Source organism: Apteryx rowi, unplaced genomic scaffold (genome assembly GCF_003343035.1).
Source record: "Apteryx rowi isolate R43461 unplaced genomic scaffold, aptRow1 scaffold_144, whole genome shotgun sequence".
Lineage (NCBI taxonomy): Eukaryota > Metazoa > Chordata > Aves > Apterygiformes > Apterygidae > Apteryx > Apteryx rowi.
This window is the reverse complement of record NW_020447686.1, coordinates 735,935-754,042: the sequence shown is the minus strand read 5'-3', so window position 1 is coordinate 754,042 and position 18,108 is coordinate 735,935. Positions and strand designations below refer to the sequence as shown.

Below are 18,108 nucleotides of genomic sequence, written 5' to 3'. Positions count from 1 at the left end.
ATATTTTTAAGTAAGTCTGCCTCTTTCACTGTTTATATTGAGGATTCCTGGCGTAGCTGCATATCAGCTATAGTAGTTAAACATATGCCTTACATTAACGATCAGGAATGACTTACAGATGTACTCAGGCAGCATAAAAACCTTGCCATTGAAGTTAATCTACTAACAAATCAAAATTTAATTAAAAAAAAAAACTTACTATATTACACACTGACAACTATACACAGTATTTTAAATTTCAAGAAAGTCAAGCTTATTAGGAAGCTAATCTAGTTCAATTTTATTCACTTACCTCTGAAAGATCCCCATTTTTAACATGAATCCTTGCCATGCTGTCTAACCATGTCTTCCTTAGTTCGGGTGTACTAGCATAAGACTTTGCCAAACTATACTGGAGGTCCACAAGCATTTCTGGATCATTCTCATGCTCCTTCATTTGAGCTGTAGCCATCAGTACCGTACGAATACGTTTTGTTAAATCCTTAACATCAGAAGGGAATGTAGTATGCTAAAACAACAGAAAAAGAAAATAGTTACTTAACTTTTCCTTCTTTGCATAATAAAAAGTTGAAACAATTTCAAAAGACACTATGAAAAGTTTTCAGGCAGCCTTTCCACAGTATAAAAAGAAGAATCAAAACAGACCTTGATAATCCTGTCGCTATTGGCACAATTATTGATGATGGAAAGGGACTGCTGAAATCTAGTTCCTCCAATTCCAACAACATCAGCAATTAACTGGCTTACTGAAATAATAACCTTGACGGAAACAAACATCTTGTTAGTGCACATTTCATGAAATACCCCAGAAATGTAAGCAACTACAAAAGAAGTTTTGTTCTTTTTCATTGAAAGACTATTCCCTGAAGTGAAATTGTATTTGATAGAATTTTTTCAAAAATTACTTGTATAACAGCATAGGCAATTTTATGAGAAACAAGTTTGTGTAAATTATCACAGGTATCCTCTGGTCTAAAAAATGACCGCTCAGATGAACTAGCCAGAGGTCGTAAAAGTAACAAACACACAACTTGTCTATGTATTTCTGTTTTGTTGGAGATCTTTAGCTGCTTACTGCTGCATTCTTTTCTTCCTCTGACATAACAAGGTATGCTATTTCACAAAGTAATATCTACAAAACAGAAAACTTGCTGCTCACAAATAAAAAGTTGTATTTCCTAGAAAACACAGGGTCATTGAATTGTTTCTATTTTCATGTAGTGAACATACTTCTATTGCCATCTTCTTAACTTTGAATAGTACTGGCCTTGCTTGAATCCAAAATCATCTTTCTTATGGCTCTATTTGACAGGACTTTGCACACTCGTATGCAACTGCACATCTACAAGCATAGGCAACCCAACACTTGAAAACATGAAAGAAAGAAAAATAAAGTATACTAACTTGCAGATGTGTCCTAACAAAAGACTTCTTCCCTGTGTAATCAAAATTATTTCTCATTAAGAAGTAAAGTAACTGTGAAGCTTCAGTACGAATTGAGCTCAATTTGGAGTTACAATACTTAAGAATTTCATAGCACAATGCAGAACACATATCAGCTCTACCTTCATAAAATGTAGAAGGAAACTGAGGAAAAAGCAGAAGAGAAAAGTTATCCATTAAAGCTAACTTCAGTTCTTGATAAAATAAATGTATCAAGAAAAATACAAATATATTAATATTTCCAAACAAACCAACAAAAAACCCAAACAATTATAGTAGTTCACAACACAAAATGATTTTTACAGCAGTTCAAAGAATGATTATCCCATGCTGTTTTGGGATCATGACAGTCCTTATTCACCAAATTCAGTTTGGGATTTTAGTTCTTCAACTTTTATGAAGTGTATTGTTAACTAAAGAAACAGACAAATAAGTGAAGATTAACCATTGTAAAACTTCTTACCTTAAAAATAAGTGCCCTTAAAGCTATGAAGACATTTTTCAATGCTGTTTCTGACTGGTTCTTTTGAAGGAAGCAGAGGTATACATCAAATACTTTTTTCATCAGTGGATTATGCCCATGATCAGCCAGTAGTTGATTCTTTAAATTGATAGCAAGAATTTAGAAGTTTTGTACTGCAATACATTCATAGTACTCTAAAAATATACACAGATCATTCAAAATGTTTTTGCTTCAACAAGCAAATTAAAAACAATCTGCATAATAATATCACAATGTTTAATAACGCAAGCAGATCTGAATTTTAATTAGATATTTCTAATATTTCATTAACCTTGCTCTATAAGCAAAGTGTKGGCTTCTATGGAGACTTATAAAACAATGATAACAGATTTTTAACAGCTGTTAATTAAATCAGTAACTATTAGCAGTTCCTTGAGAGGCACACTCAAAGTATTAGCACACATTGGTTATGCTGGCTTTAGTAGCTCAGACAGTGGAATTTTCACACAGCAGTACCTCTTACAATGCTCTAAACCTCCCTTCCCGCCAAAACCCAACCCACCCACTCACCATCTTCTCTTACTGTCCTAAAACTGAAACCAAAAAGGCTCTTAAGGATGAAGATATTGGTTACTTTTCAGAGTTTTATCTACATCAAGAACCAAAGGTACTATCTCAGGTAAATTTTAAGGAAATAGTAACTCCAAGAATCTTTTAAAAATTGTTAAACTAGGTACATCGAAACATAACTTACGGTCTTGCCATATAATACATCTATCACACCAAAGGACCTTTAAAAGACAGTTATACTGCTAACATTAACTAGACGCAGGTTTCTGGAAGTGTTTTTAGAAAGAGCTAGGACAAGTAAAGAGTTTCCAACAGATTACTGTTGATCAATAAGGAATCTCTCCCATACTATATTCAGCTTTATTGTTACCCATGTAACAATACATGTAACATGTAACCATGTAACATGTAACATGTAAATTAAGAACATGCACTATTTAAAATAAATGGATTTACTCCTGATTTAAATTTAACACTTGCATGACTCAGACGTAGAATCTTTTCTTAGGCAATAATCTTGCATCTTTCCATGAAAGAGGTGTGTCTGTGTGCAATACTTAACCGAAGACAAAGCATTTTGCTTTGACAGGTTATCAGCTATTAAATGATACAACCATGAAATATTTGTGTTAAAAGTGAAACACAATACTAGAAATGTTAAAAATGCAATGCTATACTACTATACAATATAAAATATAAATTTTAAAATATTTTTTAAAGTAATTTTTCTGAAAGATAATTACGGGACATGTCAACATCAAGTCAAGGACAAACCTTAAAAGCCATTGTGAATAATGATAAAGTATCCAGAATTGTAAGGCAAACTTCAGTGGCAATATTGGCTTCAAGTAAAGACTGGTGAAGAACATCTGCATCTGAATGGCCATAGCCTACAGAAATTTCAAAGGAAGTATAAGTGCTTGACAAACCCACTTAAACATTTCTTATTTGCAAAAGCCTTGCTGTACTAGGGAAAGTTTAACAAAAAGGAAAAAGCTTGACAAAAGTTTATATTCAATATAAAATAATATTTCATATGCATTTTAAATACTTTTCAAATATGTGCACATACACAATTATTCTAGCAAATTTACACAAGATTATAAAATATATCAAGTACAAAGAAAAAATGTTAACAACAGAATCACTAAACAGCAATTAAAATCTTAAGTGCCTGATATTTCATATGTGTGTATATATCTACATCTATGTACCTATCCTAAAATAAGTACTACAGTAGGATTGAGTTATAGCTGAAAATATCTACTGGTAATTTAGAGATGTTATAATGATCTCAAAATTAATCATTATAAAAATACAACACACTAAGAATTGAAAGAATACAATAATGACTTATGAGAATGCAGCTGAAGACCCAAATAATTAATTCTGGTATGTAGCAACATCGTGAGGTAAATCCAGATTTGATCAAAATATTTGACTGCTTTTAGTTCCATATTGTATTTAATTAATTTAAAAAACATATGATAACCAGTGCTGAAGTGTAATAAGTTGTTTATGTTCCCTAACGTTGAACTTTCAGAACCAGATTGTCAAATGTGTCCTGGTTGCTTTACACAAATTTGGTCCAGATCATACTGACGCATTAGATYTACTAGTCAACTTAGCATTGCTAAAGTACTGAAAAGCATAGCATAAACTTTTGAGGCTAAGAAAAGCACAGAAGAAAGGACATTCTTTTACAGTGACACCTGGCCACTTCTTTCTGCACAGTCTCTGCTTCCCAGTCTGAGCTACGCATGCAGGCTTGTTCACAGATTTTTTTTCCTCCCTGATCCAAACTAAGCAGACCTAGTGCAATATGTAGCTTAGAAAGAAGAATCATCTTTTGGAATCTGTGTCTGTTTTTAAGAACTAGAATATGAATCCTAAAATCAAAGCAAGCAAATAAAAAGCTATAATGTAGGGGAAAAAAATCTGTAGAAGATTCACTAATGTGAATCTTCTGCCTGCTTTATAGCTCTCCCAAACACTGGAAAGGAGGTAGAAGAACCACTAGTTTCTGGGGATTTATAGATGCTTTTTGTCAGGAAATACACACCTCTTTCTTATCACCTTTTACATTCTCTCTGCCTCCACCTCTCCCTCCTCCCACATACTTTTTTTTATGGCTGCAATACAGCTACTTCCTTCACTTTTGTAATGACAGAAAGGAACAGGCTGCATTTGGAAACAAGTTTTAGCACAACAACCATTTGCCAGTATTTTTCATACACTTTTTCTCTAAGTAAAAGTGTTCTTTTCCTTAAAGAAATTCAAAGAACAATCCTTCTTTAAAGCAGTCACCTTTAGGTGACCAGAAATCCTTAAGTTAGCCTGTGGTTTTGGCACTACTGATAATACAAAGAGATGCTGACCATTTGGAAAAAAGAATCAAGGTCAGGGGGAAAATTCTTTAAAAATATAATTTTTTTTCTCTTCCAGAAAAAAAAGACTTTCAGACACGAAGAATGGTGCAAGGGTTATTATAAATCATAAATAAAAGCTGTAGCCAATGGACAGGATTCCAAACAGTTACAATTGTATTCTTTCCATAAATAATTAAAACCATCTAACCAAACAGGCCACTGTCTGTTTACTCTGCATTATTATTGGAGATAGACAGAACATTTGGGCAGGATGTAAACTTAAAGGAAAACTCAACTGGGCTCGATTAAAAAAATGGATTTAGCAATGATTTTTCATATATATGCTAAAAATTAAACTTGTTTCAAAATGCTATAGTTTTAGAAAAGACAGTTTTACATGAAGAATACAATATTAATACACTCAATATCTATTTCTCATATGTAATTTAACAAGTAACTATGGAACTACAATTACCACATCTAATATTTTCATCTACCTAGATATGCATATGTTTTGATATGAATCTGTACAGTCACACTAATGCAGAATAACTGGATTTAAAAACACCTAAAAACTGTGAAAACGGGATCATCTCTAATGACTATGAGGTAGACAATGATTGTATACTGCTATTACAGACCAGGGTGTGTCTCTCGTATTTCAGTATGTTTGTGCATTGTTGTGTATTCAGCTGAGCTTCCTCCCCTCCTCCTTCCCCAACAATATACATATAAATCTACCTTCCTGCTTGCCTATATTGAGATGCTTCAAAAATTTGAAATATTTTACATTGGCCTAATTTCTCTCATACTGTACTGGAGATATTAAGCTTATAATTTATATTTGTAGACAACTGTCTTGCCAAAGGATCATGATTATAAGAACAAGTAGAACAACTACTTCCATCAGGTACATCTTTACTGTATGTATCCTATACAGGATACCTGAAAGATTTATTAGGGTTCTGAACACTATCTTAGATACACGATACAGACTGACTACTACGCAAAACTGAATGTTAGGCAAGAACAAGAACCAAATATATAAAAACTAATTTCACATTTCACATGGCTTTTATAGCAACATATTTTCACCTTATAAAACCATGGCCAATATATGGAGTAATATCCTTATACTCATTCTGTATCCAACATAAAAAAACTATTATCACTTTATTCAAAGTTATCTGAGTGAGATACCTTCCTTGATAATCTCATTCAATCTAGATGGAAAAGAACTGACAGTATCTTTTTAACATAGGCATGTGTTTATTAACATCCTTTAGCTCACAGTTTCTAAATTCAGTGAACTTTGCTAAGTTCTGGAGATATGAAATCTCTTTGCATACAGGGCGCAGAAAGAGCCATGTTATTTCCCTGAGAATTTTTTTTTTTTAATCAATCTTTCTCTACTAAAAGTATTTCATCATACTGAATATATAGAGTCATAGAGTGTAAAAGCCCTTTCTTTTATGTTTTAAAAAACATGTAGAAATCAGYATGATACAGCAATAGTACTGCTGCTTACATGACTGCTATACAGTTTTCTCATATTTTTAATTCAAAAATTTACATTTTTTTAATTAAAGAAGGTGAGAGAATGTGTTTATAATATAGAAAACCCTTTTTCATTTTTCCACTAGACTACATGGTAAGTCTTATGCAGCTAGGTCAACTGTTGTTTTATATTACAGATAATGAGTTAAAAGGCTTTAAGTACCTGTAATGGACAGTAAGGTATGCTTTGGGAAACAAAAGGATGAGTATAGGGAACATATAGTTAACTCACATAATAGCTTTACTACACGTAAATCTTTTCAGTCTTAGTGCTGTATTTTACTGGATTAGTCAATCAGTTTCATTGTGTTTTGAAGCTGAAAATTTAAAAATGATGTTTCAGAATACTTTACACACAGCATAACTTGCAATTTAAGAGCAGCATATTTAAAAAGATAGGACATAAGCAGATTTAGTTTTCAAAACACAGTCTTACACAAGCTGACTTCAACCTGATTAAATCTTACCATTGTCTACAGAAATTCCAAGAACACTTGATATCTTTCTCACACTGAAAACAGAAAAATCACTTCATTATTGGATGTTTTTTCACTTCCAGACAAACTAGATCACGGATTTCACACTCTTCATAGAAATTCTAGGGAACATATTTCTCCTTAGGAGATGTCAAAACATGGAGATATGGTCAAAGTGCATCTTGTAATTGTTAGATTAATCATTTATAAGATCAAGTGGAAAAAAAAAAAACTTAATGAAGCCAATACACAAAGATATAGAAATCCTGTAACCATACACAGCACAAAATTCAAGTGCATATAATTTAAAAAAGATTAAAATACAATTATAAACTATGCTCTCATTAACCATGCTCCATGTTATGGCATCAGCCAGTGTTGAYTGTTCTGTTGTAAAGCAGGGAACAGACCATGGATTGATTCCAGCTACTTATTTGACCTAGAACAATAAAAGTCATTGAAATGCACTGGTGTGGCTCTGTGTCCTGTCTCTGGTGTTGTGGTACTGGTTGAGGATGATGAATGTTACGTTGTCATGAAACTTACTGTGGTTAAAAGTGAGAGAGTTATCCAGGCTGCTCAGCTGCTGTAATCTGGCATGCATCATTCCTGTTCTGTTACGGGAAACAGGCAATGTCTGAGATTTTCGATCATGAACTATGGATCCCAACCCCTCCTGGTTCCTGCAAGATGGGTGAAATGGGATAGAAGCAAAAGTTAGACATGTCAAACTGCAGCAGGATAGGAAGTGTTAGTTAAGCAATTACAGCACAAGAAGTTTTATAGAAAGAATTGTAATGCAACCTATTTACTGTTTTACTTACAAAACAAAAATAGGTAGCTTAAGAAAAAAAGCATCACAGCAAACTCTTTCTTAAAAAACCTCAAGGCATGAAAGCAAAAGAACACAAGCAGTTGCTCTTGAAAGCAATTTACTTCAGAGCTTTTGAGAACATAAATATTTGAGAACATGAATATTCTGAAAATATTCAGAACCCAAAACCAAAATCCTTTATTTTGACTGTACAAAGTTTAGAAAAAAATTAGAAGGACACACAAGGCTAAAATTAGAAAGATTACATGCAACAGGAAAGCATGAATTAACTGAGGTATTATTATGTATGTCTTACCCAAGCAGGAAGGGAGAAGAGCCATATACTTTGTTAAACTTGCAGCAATCAAGTGAAGAAAACAGAAAAGTGATCTGTGTTAGCAATCAGTACAGGCTAACTTCCTACTGTGTACCACCACCAGAGCTGATGAAAAATAAAAACCAGTGCTTGAATTACACAATTCCCTGTTCCCTTTTACTCTGTTATTTGTGCATTTTAAGAGTGTGTGCATTGATTGTGACATACTTTGGTGTAATAACAATGTGAAAGACTAGAAAACTACTTTTATTGGGAGAGTTCAACACCTCTGCAGCACACAAGATGACTTCTGTAGTGTAATTACTTGAGCATAACATGCAACACAGATTAAGTGATCAGTCAACAAAAAGGAAGTGTGGTAGTCTTCTCTACAAACTAGTCAAATTAGTTTAATGCATTTCTAAAAACCCTAAAAATTGCAGAATCCTGTAAATCCAGACTTTGAAGTTCATTGAAGCAGAAGGGTTACAGTCAAAACCTTAAAACAGCCAGATTCATTTTGGCCATAGACTTTTTTTAAGGTGTGTGAACATTCCTCCTGAAAAATCTCCAAGAAGGTAGCCAAAAGCTTTTTGTTTGCAGAAAGAGATTCACATGCTATTAAATCTAAATTAAAAATAAAAATGCTAACATCTTAGTCAGAATCCTCTACCACCCAAAGCCAGCAACAACTTTCTCACTGAGTTCAAGAGGGCCAGTATTTAAAGCCCACACGTTTAATATAACAGCATCACCATGTCAAGCACAGTATGAGGTCTAAACAGTTTGCTATCTTTTACTGTATTATAAAAAAAACTTCGCATAAAAAAATTAATATGCAAAGATATTCAAACAATTCAGTATAAGTTTCTGACACCTACAGATTAGCATACAGGCATCTTCAGTCTTTGAATTAAAAAACAGCAGCTTTGGAATGTTTGCTATTCATCTTTTCAGTAAAAACATTATATATAAAATTTCTAAAACATTTCAACTGACATAGGTTAAATCTCAAGTGAATATAGAGTAGATTTAAATTACAGGATCGTTCTTCCCAAAAGACTTCATTTTAATGAAAAAAAAAAACCTGCTGTAAAAGTACAGCATTTAACAGGTGGATTTTAAAGTAATTTATTATAAACGTTTATAACACACTCACTCCCATCATTCTTAAATAGATACCAGATTTTCAGATAGGACACAGATTTGATAATACAGTAAGCAGTTACTTACTTCAAGTTGTTAGGTATTATTTCACAATAATTTTTCTATCGTCATACAATTTATTTGTAATAGATTCAAGGCATATTGTACACACTATTATTCTTAGTGGACAAGACTGCTAAATTTAAATTCCACACAGTACCTGGCTATATATCGTTTTCCCATGTACTGGAACTGGTGTAAGCATACTCTGCAGAAAACACATAATAAATCAGAGAAGCAACACTTAAAACAATTTTTTAAAATATATGTATGCTGGAATCATTCARCTATTATTTTTGTTTCACTTTACATCGTTACCTCATAAAACTTCTTAATTTCTCCCACCCTTAAAATTCCCTTCCATCAGTCATTTATGGTTCTTATTTTGGTCAAACTGGGATTAATATCAAAAGGCAAACAAGGGAGCACACCCATCCCAGCACTCTGAATCCAAACAGCTAGTTTGAAGCCTAACAGTGCCAAGCAACAAGAGCCAAAAGGTGAAAGAACAGAACACCCTAGAAAGTTGTAAACACGGAGCTGAAGTGCTTCATTTTGAATGGATTTTTATTATTTAATGTTTATAGAAAAGTAATGTTTAGCCTCAACTATCACAGGCAAAACTTCATTATACAAAATGAGGTATAATTACTTTCCAAATGAACTGCAATCCAGGACAAGCAACATGCAAAGAACCGAAGCAGAGAGATAACCAGACATTATACATGCACACATTTTGCAAAGCATGTATGAGAGCTAAAACAAGAGCAATAAAACCTGATTCCTTCCCCTTGACCTAAAAAGAATTTTTAGGCCTCTAGATACCAGGATAATAACAACATGGTTCCCTTTTCTAAAGGGAAAACATTTTTTTAAAACTATTTTCTAAAAAAACAAACAAACAACCCCCCCCCCCATTTTGAAAAGGGAAACAGCTTTTACTGACTTTACAATAATCAGAAGACAAGGGTACATCCTAAAAGATATAATAATTTTTCATTAAAAAAAAAATCTATACTTCAATATGTTGTTATATTTTAAACAATCCTAATGCTACTGGTTTCAGATCCATCCAGAATATTCTGAGCATAACCTAATTTTCGAGGTGCCTCTGCTTTTCTCCAAGACTGTTAAGTATATAAAGCTGCTGACTGAAAAATAAATTAGAAGTCACACTTTCAAATCAAGAAAAATGGTTTGGATGGAGGCTGTATTGATTACTTAATATGACCCTTTTCTCATTGAAAGTAATTACTTGATAATTCATAAGGCTTAATACAATTTCTCTTGTTTCTCAGGTAAGAATATTCTAAAAATTCTTCATTAAAGCGTAAATCCAAACTGAAAGATAGTTTTCAGGCTTTCTCTTTCACATGTCAGTGTGAATGAGGGAGGAAGTTGGCAAACAGTCTCTTTAAATCATCTCCATTTTGTACGCAGATCCTAGGTAGACTAGCTACCTCCAAACTGCAGAATCAGAACAGCATTGGCCTCCCCCAGACTTGTCATTCTGTTTGCAAGTTAACCTCATTCCCCTTTCTCATGTCTCCTTGTCTTTTTTAGACTCTAAGCTCTTCAGAAAAAGCTCTTTGGGTGGAGAGTACCTACCTACCAGAAACACTGCCTCACAGAGGTATTGAGAAACAATCTGTATTAATAAAAATTATCATCAAAATGAACATTATTGTCATTGGTAAAATATTCCTAGAAATGGAAGAGGTAGACTTCTATGAGCCTTGCTTCCATGCTGGTTCAAGGAACTATGGTATCATCCACAGCATTAATCTAATGGGAACTTTATTCTGTATTCCTTACACTGATATTGTGATGGAAACCTCCTCTGATAGTCAGTAATTCAAGAGTGCTCATTTGATCACAAACCAACCCAATCCGGCCCCTTAAATAAGAGGTCTCCAATGGCAAAATACTGTTTTGCCACTAACTGGTTGAAGTTTAAACCTCCGGCCTTAGAGTCTACTAACTAGGCTCATTTACTTGTTCAGCTCTGTCTCTGGTACAATCAATATTTTGCTAGATGCACTTAACTGATAAACTAAAATACACACCTACAACACGTTCCTAAAATAGATTTTGAGTAGCACATTCTGTAACACAATTAAATGCTGATACTACAGTTATTGAGCCTGTACTATGGAAACAAATGAAAAACAGCCTAGTGAAACAGCAAGGCCTGCAGAAAAGCTTCTGCAGCGCCCCACTTCAAGCAGATAGGGCTTCCTCACTTTTCACTAATGTATCAGCCAATTCTCATGAACGATAACGCTAAGCATGGATAATACTGGAGTGTAGCTGTTGACATGAAATACCAGGTTCCTCCTGTATCTTTTCCCTTACAGTATGGTAGAAGGGAAAGCTAGAAAGACACATCCCTTTGTTTCTCAAGTTATGTAACTCAATGCGTTTTGGTATGTAACCACACCATTTTAGCAGTTTGCATTCCAAGACGGATTTGAAAGCAGGCAGGTCAACCAAAAAGCTGGTTCCTCTTCTGGGAGTACGGCACAGTCTGAGTACTAAGCACTGTTTAAGAACATCCCTGGGATCATTTCTATTTATTCTAATTCCAGAAACTATCACGGAATATAGACAGACATGTAATTGTGCACATCAAGTTAAGGACTTCTAAACTGAGACTGATTGTATTTTTTTTTCAAATAAGGAAAAAAATTTATATACAAACTTAAATTTGCACTGATGATTTTAACAGCAAAATGAAATGTGTAATTTTATGAGAAGTTTAACAAGATCTTACTCTGTAATTGTGAAAAAGTCCATGAGTTCAGATTTTGTAGCCTTGTTCCAGTATGTAAACAATGCATCTAGAAAAATGAAAAATATTAAAACAAACAGGACAAAGGCAGCAAACACATAAAAACATTAAGCAGAAGAGTTAACATCAGTTCTCATTTTTTAAGATGAGGATTCAGAGACTCTGGAAACGGAGTACAGATGATTATTACTATTTAAAGTTTTCCTTGAAGCTGATTATACAGTTGCACATATAATTTCTCTGAATGGGTTTCTATAATATGCTTTTAATGAATTTGTAATATTCCCATACAGCTTCCTATTTTGAAGAGTAGTAAGTATGTAGCCAGTGATGGCTTAAGTGTTCTAAAAATGTAAGACCAGAATAGTTTGAAATAATAGTCTTACAATCTGCTTCTTTGTAAATTGGTCTCAACATTTTATAGCTTTTTATTCAAATTTATGATTTTTCTCTTGGTTTAATCACAATGGTTTACCATAGATAGTTTTTCAGCACTGGCTGTGATACCACAGTCAACTATAGACTAGTCAACAAATCAAAACTATCAGGGACATGCACAGATTTCAAAAAATGGCTACATATTTTTTTTGAYGCTTGTAGTTACATAGCCAAGACGTGGACTGTTTTGCCAAAAATGTTTAAAATTAGCTATGAAACAAATTCAAAATTACTACTGAGATGTATGACAAAGTTGGTTTGATATTTGTTCTTTTCCACCAGAATTCAGACTAACCCCACCTCCCATAGTAACGCAAGTTTTATATCAACTTATTAAAACAGTAAATTTTAACCTGAACTTCCTGGAAATTCTGACAGATTTTTATATTTTTCAAAATGTAAAACACTGAAAAAATATTTTCCTTTTTTATTATTCCTTGCAATTAGCATACATAAAATAATATCTATGTAATTACATGAAAATCTAAAAATGTGACTGGATATTAAATATTTATAACCTTTCAAATCTCATTCTTGATTAAGTAGTGTAATAAGCTAGAGTTCAAGTAGTACTCCATAAACTAGATTTTCAGGATTTAACAACAAAATATGCTGAGAAAATAATCCTACTCTTGACATATTTTGCACAAATTGAAAAATTCAATATTTATACCAAAGGCTCTCCCCTTTTTTCTTTTTAACCCTGATCAAGGCTAGTGATGATTCTGAGTTGTACAATCCTAGAAAAAAATTAAGGATTTGACATTCATGCAGTATTTGCATGCCCCCCCACCCCCCCCGATTATATCGGAGTCTGTCAGAATTTTCAATGGATAATCTTGCAAATACCCCTGGAAAATGGAGAAACACTAATACCACCACTCCTGAAATGGAAAGACCCAGTGATCAAGTACTTTGGTTCACAGTCATACAGGAAGTTCTGCAGAAGAGAGAAATGGACTAGCCAGATCCTCTTCTACTGAACACTTCAGTATTTATTCTTTACCTCCAGTCTCCAGTCCATACTGTACAATCACACATGAACGTATGTTTGCTTACCAAGTCCTTCAGTGTGCCTCATGCTTTGAGGGAATAAATGACATTTAATGGCTACAAAGTTTCAACCAGGGTTTAATTTGATCAGTCACACAGATCTGTAAAACTTGGCACAATGTGGTACCCACACCTAAAATATTCTTCTAATTTTAAAAAGGTGTTAAGTCACATGCATAAATCAAACACATCTCTTCAAATTTACAGAAATTAGGTGGAATTACCTACCATCTGACATACTTCTTAAAATATGAAGAAAACACATGAGCAGACTCTTGATCTCTGCCTGGTCAAGCTTGTCATATCGAACTACAGAACTTCCTAAAGTGCCAGTCTGTTGATTCTGAAAAGAAACCAGACAAGGCTTTGGCTGAAAAGTTCTTGAACTGATAACAAACTAAAATATTTTAAATTATCTTATTAATTCCTGCAACAGAAACAGGATCTCAGAATGGAGACAAAATGTTTCATAGAGGGAGACAGGTCAACACTTTATACACACAAATACCAAACTAAGCCTTTTCACCTTCATTCATTTTTATTTGCTTCTTGGATGAATTTTTCCTCCAGAAAAGGGGGGAAGAGGGAAGGTTACCTAACAGTGACTATCAGTCAAGATAATTATGAATAGGTAACCACATTGTAGAAAGTGGACATGCCCTTTTTGCTTAGTTGAAATACTGTAAAAATACACGCTACTGTTAGGCAATACATATATACTCCTTCATGGAGTCTGCTCTTGAACAGATGTTATACTTAACTGTAGAAAGGCCTTTCCATTTAAAGACATAAGAACTCCAAGGAAAACACAAATGTATGGGAATAGTACGCATTCTGGAAGACCAATCATCAGTAAGAAACTTGCCTCAAAAAACCTTTCTCCTGCTTCAAGACTTTGTTTATACAGTTCCCACATTTGTGGGAAATTAATCAGCAATACCCAATATTGAAGGAAGTCTGTCCAAAAAATAAAATCAAAAAAATCCATGACTGATCTTTTAAAGAGTACATCTAAAGAGCTACCAAACGGAGAAAACAGAACTGTGAGAATATAAAAATTGAGCTGTAGGCTGTGACTTATCTGTAAAAGAACCATTTCCACACAAGCAAGTGTTACAAAATCCTCAGTTAAGACTTTTACAGATACACTATATGTTACGTTGCTTAAAGAATAAATTATGTCCTCTTTCAGTGCCTTAACGTTCACTTTCAATATGAGGCTGCTTATCTGAATGGAAGGTAAACAAGTCATTTAATAAGTCTTCTCTAAAGTTACTGGTCTGATACAATTGATCCATGCAACTCTTTGGTTTCTACAAGAAAGCCAGATCACCTTGGCTTCCTGATCTTTTTAAGGACACATTAATCATACTGGAACAAATCCTCTATATCAAAATTGGGAAATAAAAGATTATATGTACATATATATATATACATATATATCTCAGAAGTTACTGTAATTTAAGAGGAAATGCACAGCTATATGACCCTGATTACTGTATATTCTAAATACCTCACCACCTCTATCTTTGAAATATCTCTGGTCAGTGAGGAAGTGCTACTGTACAGCATTATGGATACTGAAATAAAGCAGGCAAGTAATGAGTGGCAGAGCAGAAACTGAATTTGAGTTTCCTAGATTTTTAGGACATTGTCCAGAGCACTGGATAATATTCCTTCTAAAGTAGTTGAAAATGTACATGGACAAAACTAGGACTACAAAAATTATCTCAAAAAATCTATAAAGTATGCACATATGAAAATAGAAACCGGTTCACTTGCAGCAAGTTCTGATTTCACTAGTACAGTTCTACAGGCTATTCTAAACAAAAATTAAAACAAAAACACGGCTTTTTTTAGTAATGGTATCAAGCAATGAGCAAAAATTTGAAGATACGTGCATGAAACAACTGATACACTAGAAAGAAAGTTTGAAAAGCAACAAATAATAAGCCAGGATTAAGTATTGTTCTGGGAAAATATTAACAGCATGCAAAACACAAATCCTGTATTACCTAAATTGCCAGACCAAAATAGAATTTTCAAAGGATGTTGATTCCTTTGAAAACCCTTTCACTTAGTAAAAACGCTACACATTAGTAATTAACAACATGAAAGCTAAGTAATAGATGACAGTATTGCCATTTAGCAACAGTGTATACACAAGATATTTATTTATTTATTTGCTTGGTCAATTCCAAAGAATTTTTTTTAGTCCTATTTATATTAAAAACGCTAAGACTCAGATCCTGCTAATATTTAGCCTGATTGGATTTTTATGGTTAAATTAAACCATGTACATAAACTATTACAGGATTAGCACTTAGTGGCATCTTACTTGGTTACTTTGTACATATTTGCCTTAAGATTCAACTGTTGCAAAGAAGTGGCAAAACTATAGATCACACACTTCACTCCGCAGCTTAACTATACCAAGCACAAAAAACAAATACTTCTTGTAACTGGAGAGAGAGAGCGGCATGCAAAATTTTCTCTGGCAAAGTTGGAATTGTCAGAAGCGAAAAATCCATAGTAACACGKTTTTTCTTTGCAGGGTGAGAATTTTCTTCTTCTTCTCCATTAGGGCGCATAGCATGAGCAGAGTGCCTTCTGAGAAGCTTCTCTCTCTGCCACAGGAAGGCATGTCAGAGTCAAGGGGAAAAAAWTAACATGTTGTGACATGCACAACAAGATCTAAGAAAATGAAATGTGATCAGTATCAATACAAGCTGCAGAAAGACATGACTGAATACCTCATAGCTACTGCTGCCAGAACTCCTAATTTGTAATAGGTTTAAAGTAAAATGATTTAGAAAAGTCAAACTAATATAAGAGAAGTCACTTGGAGAAAGGGCAGCAATTGGTTTTAAAAAAATATTAAAAATGCTACATATATTGCGTGTAGAAGAGGATGAAGCAAAGGTCCCCACAAAATCAAAGAAGCTGTCCCAACTAGGTTTCCGTTCTCTTAATGTACTTCATTTATTGACTCGATCCAGCAAAGGAAACATCAACTACTTGCTTATGTCTCTAATTTGAAAATCTGTTTGTTTCTTCTGCAAAACAGCTTAATAAATGCAATGCAAAAAGAACTAATAATAATAACTATTTTTAAGCAGAAAAATTTATGCAATATACTGCTCTACAGTTACTCTAGAAAGTCCAACCCCACTGGAGATTACAAAAGTTAGCTCCTATGAGAACTAGGATGAGTTTTTAGGAATACAGGGKTTTTTTTGTTTTTGTTTTTTTTTACCTTGTCAAGGGAATTGCTCTTGTCACTTTGCCTTTCTGGGAGACTGTTTCCCGAGTCTGTACTTATAAGAGAGCCTCTTGAGTCAGCATTCCTCACACAATTGACGTTTGGAGTTGAGGTGGTATACGGGGAAGCTAAATAAAACAACAAAAAAAGACCATCAAGCAATGATACATGTACTGAAAACAGTTACTGCATAGTTTAGTCAGACTTCTAAAACCACCGTATATATATATACACACACATGCACACACTTTTTAAAAAGGCAAACAATTAATTCCATTTACATACATGTAATGATGATAAATTTATTACATAGTTTCAACAATGTATATATATATATGCATATACACACAAACTTATGTACAAATATATAGATGCACATGAAAAACACATATGTACAGATACACACACACTCACATGAAAAAAACTATTTTTAAAAAAACTCCCCTTCTCCATGTTTCATCTGATACCATTTTTTTATTCACAAGTAAGTGATACAGCTAATTGCAGCAGACAACAAAAAAACAGAAAAATACACTGAGAAGAAAGAGGGGAGGATGCCAGTGTCTGTGCAAACAGCAGTCCACTTGGAGGTGGTCTCTACCATCACTTGCAAAACCATGGATTATGACGCTCTTGCCAGAAGGGACTACAGCCAGTCGTCTCCTATTTCTCTGTAGCCAGGCAAGAACAACCAGCTTTGATGGGGGTAGGGAGCAAAGCAGCCAGCTCCAGGAAATAGTTCTCCCCCCCTTTTTTGCCTTTTTTTTTGTTTTTTTGTGGTTTGGTTGAAAGAGAAAGACAAACAAAACCCCAAACACCCCGCAAGAAAGATTTCATCTGCAGACTGCAAATTCTGGCCTGCACCAAATAGCTGATCGCATTAGGGTTTTGTTACCTAAAGTAGCAGTAGAAATCTAGGGATATGTCTACAGTATGGTCACTGTGGATAAAGAAGATATTCTCAGGGCAGAGGGAAAAAACCCTCATAAACCCAGATTCAAACTCCACTAATTTGTAACATTCATGCACACATTCAAAAAGCAACTGGAGTTGGACACAGAACAGTTATTTTTAGTAACAAAGGAAAAAGGAAACTTTAAGGACTTACCAATGCCAGAGATAACACCAAATAGATCTTTAGGAAGGCTGTTATCCAATGTGTTTCCTGATTTTTGTGGTGTTACTAGCTGACTTGCAGTTGGCAAATTAAGTGCATCATCCTTTGCACTCTGTTCGGAAAAGAGAGAAAAATGTGATTAATATTTTCCAGCACTATGATTTTAGTGCATATTACCTACTTTTACCTTCCAGAGCAGTATTTGTTATATGTTTATTTCTTAAGTATTAATT

At 33.9% G+C, this 18,108-nt stretch overlaps 1 protein-coding gene across 6 annotated transcripts in view; it reads right to left on the bottom strand.

The window, feature by feature from the left end:
* DOCK9 (dedicator of cytokinesis 9) overlaps positions 1-18,108 on the bottom strand; it is a 141,107-nt gene that overhangs the window by 22,023 nt on the left and 100,976 nt on the right. For 3 of the 6 annotated variants that reach the window (XM_026058192.1, XM_026058190.1, XM_026058196.1), the window contains 12 exons: positions 17,867-17,987; positions 16,753-16,886; positions 15,950-16,123; positions 13,725-13,839; positions 11,988-12,054; positions 9,375-9,422; positions 7,425-7,561; positions 3,251-3,366; positions 1,907-2,044; positions 1,405-1,587; positions 646-759; positions 293-508 (listed from right to left, as the gene is read on the bottom strand). In XM_026058192.1, coding sequence (XP_025913977.1) covers positions 293-508; positions 646-759; positions 1,405-1,587; positions 1,907-2,044; positions 3,251-3,366; positions 7,425-7,561; positions 9,375-9,422; positions 11,988-12,054; positions 13,725-13,839; positions 15,950-16,123; positions 16,753-16,886; positions 17,867-17,987 — 1,563 coding nt within the window. Of the gene's footprint in view, positions 1-292; positions 509-645; positions 760-1,404; positions 1,588-1,906; positions 2,045-3,250; positions 3,367-6,869; positions 6,914-7,424; positions 7,562-9,374; positions 9,423-11,987; positions 12,055-13,724; positions 13,840-15,949; positions 16,124-16,752; positions 16,887-17,866; positions 17,988-18,108 lie in introns of all 6 variants that reach the window. The other 3 variants (XM_026058191.1, XM_026058193.1, XM_026058195.1) reach the window with 3 other exon arrangements.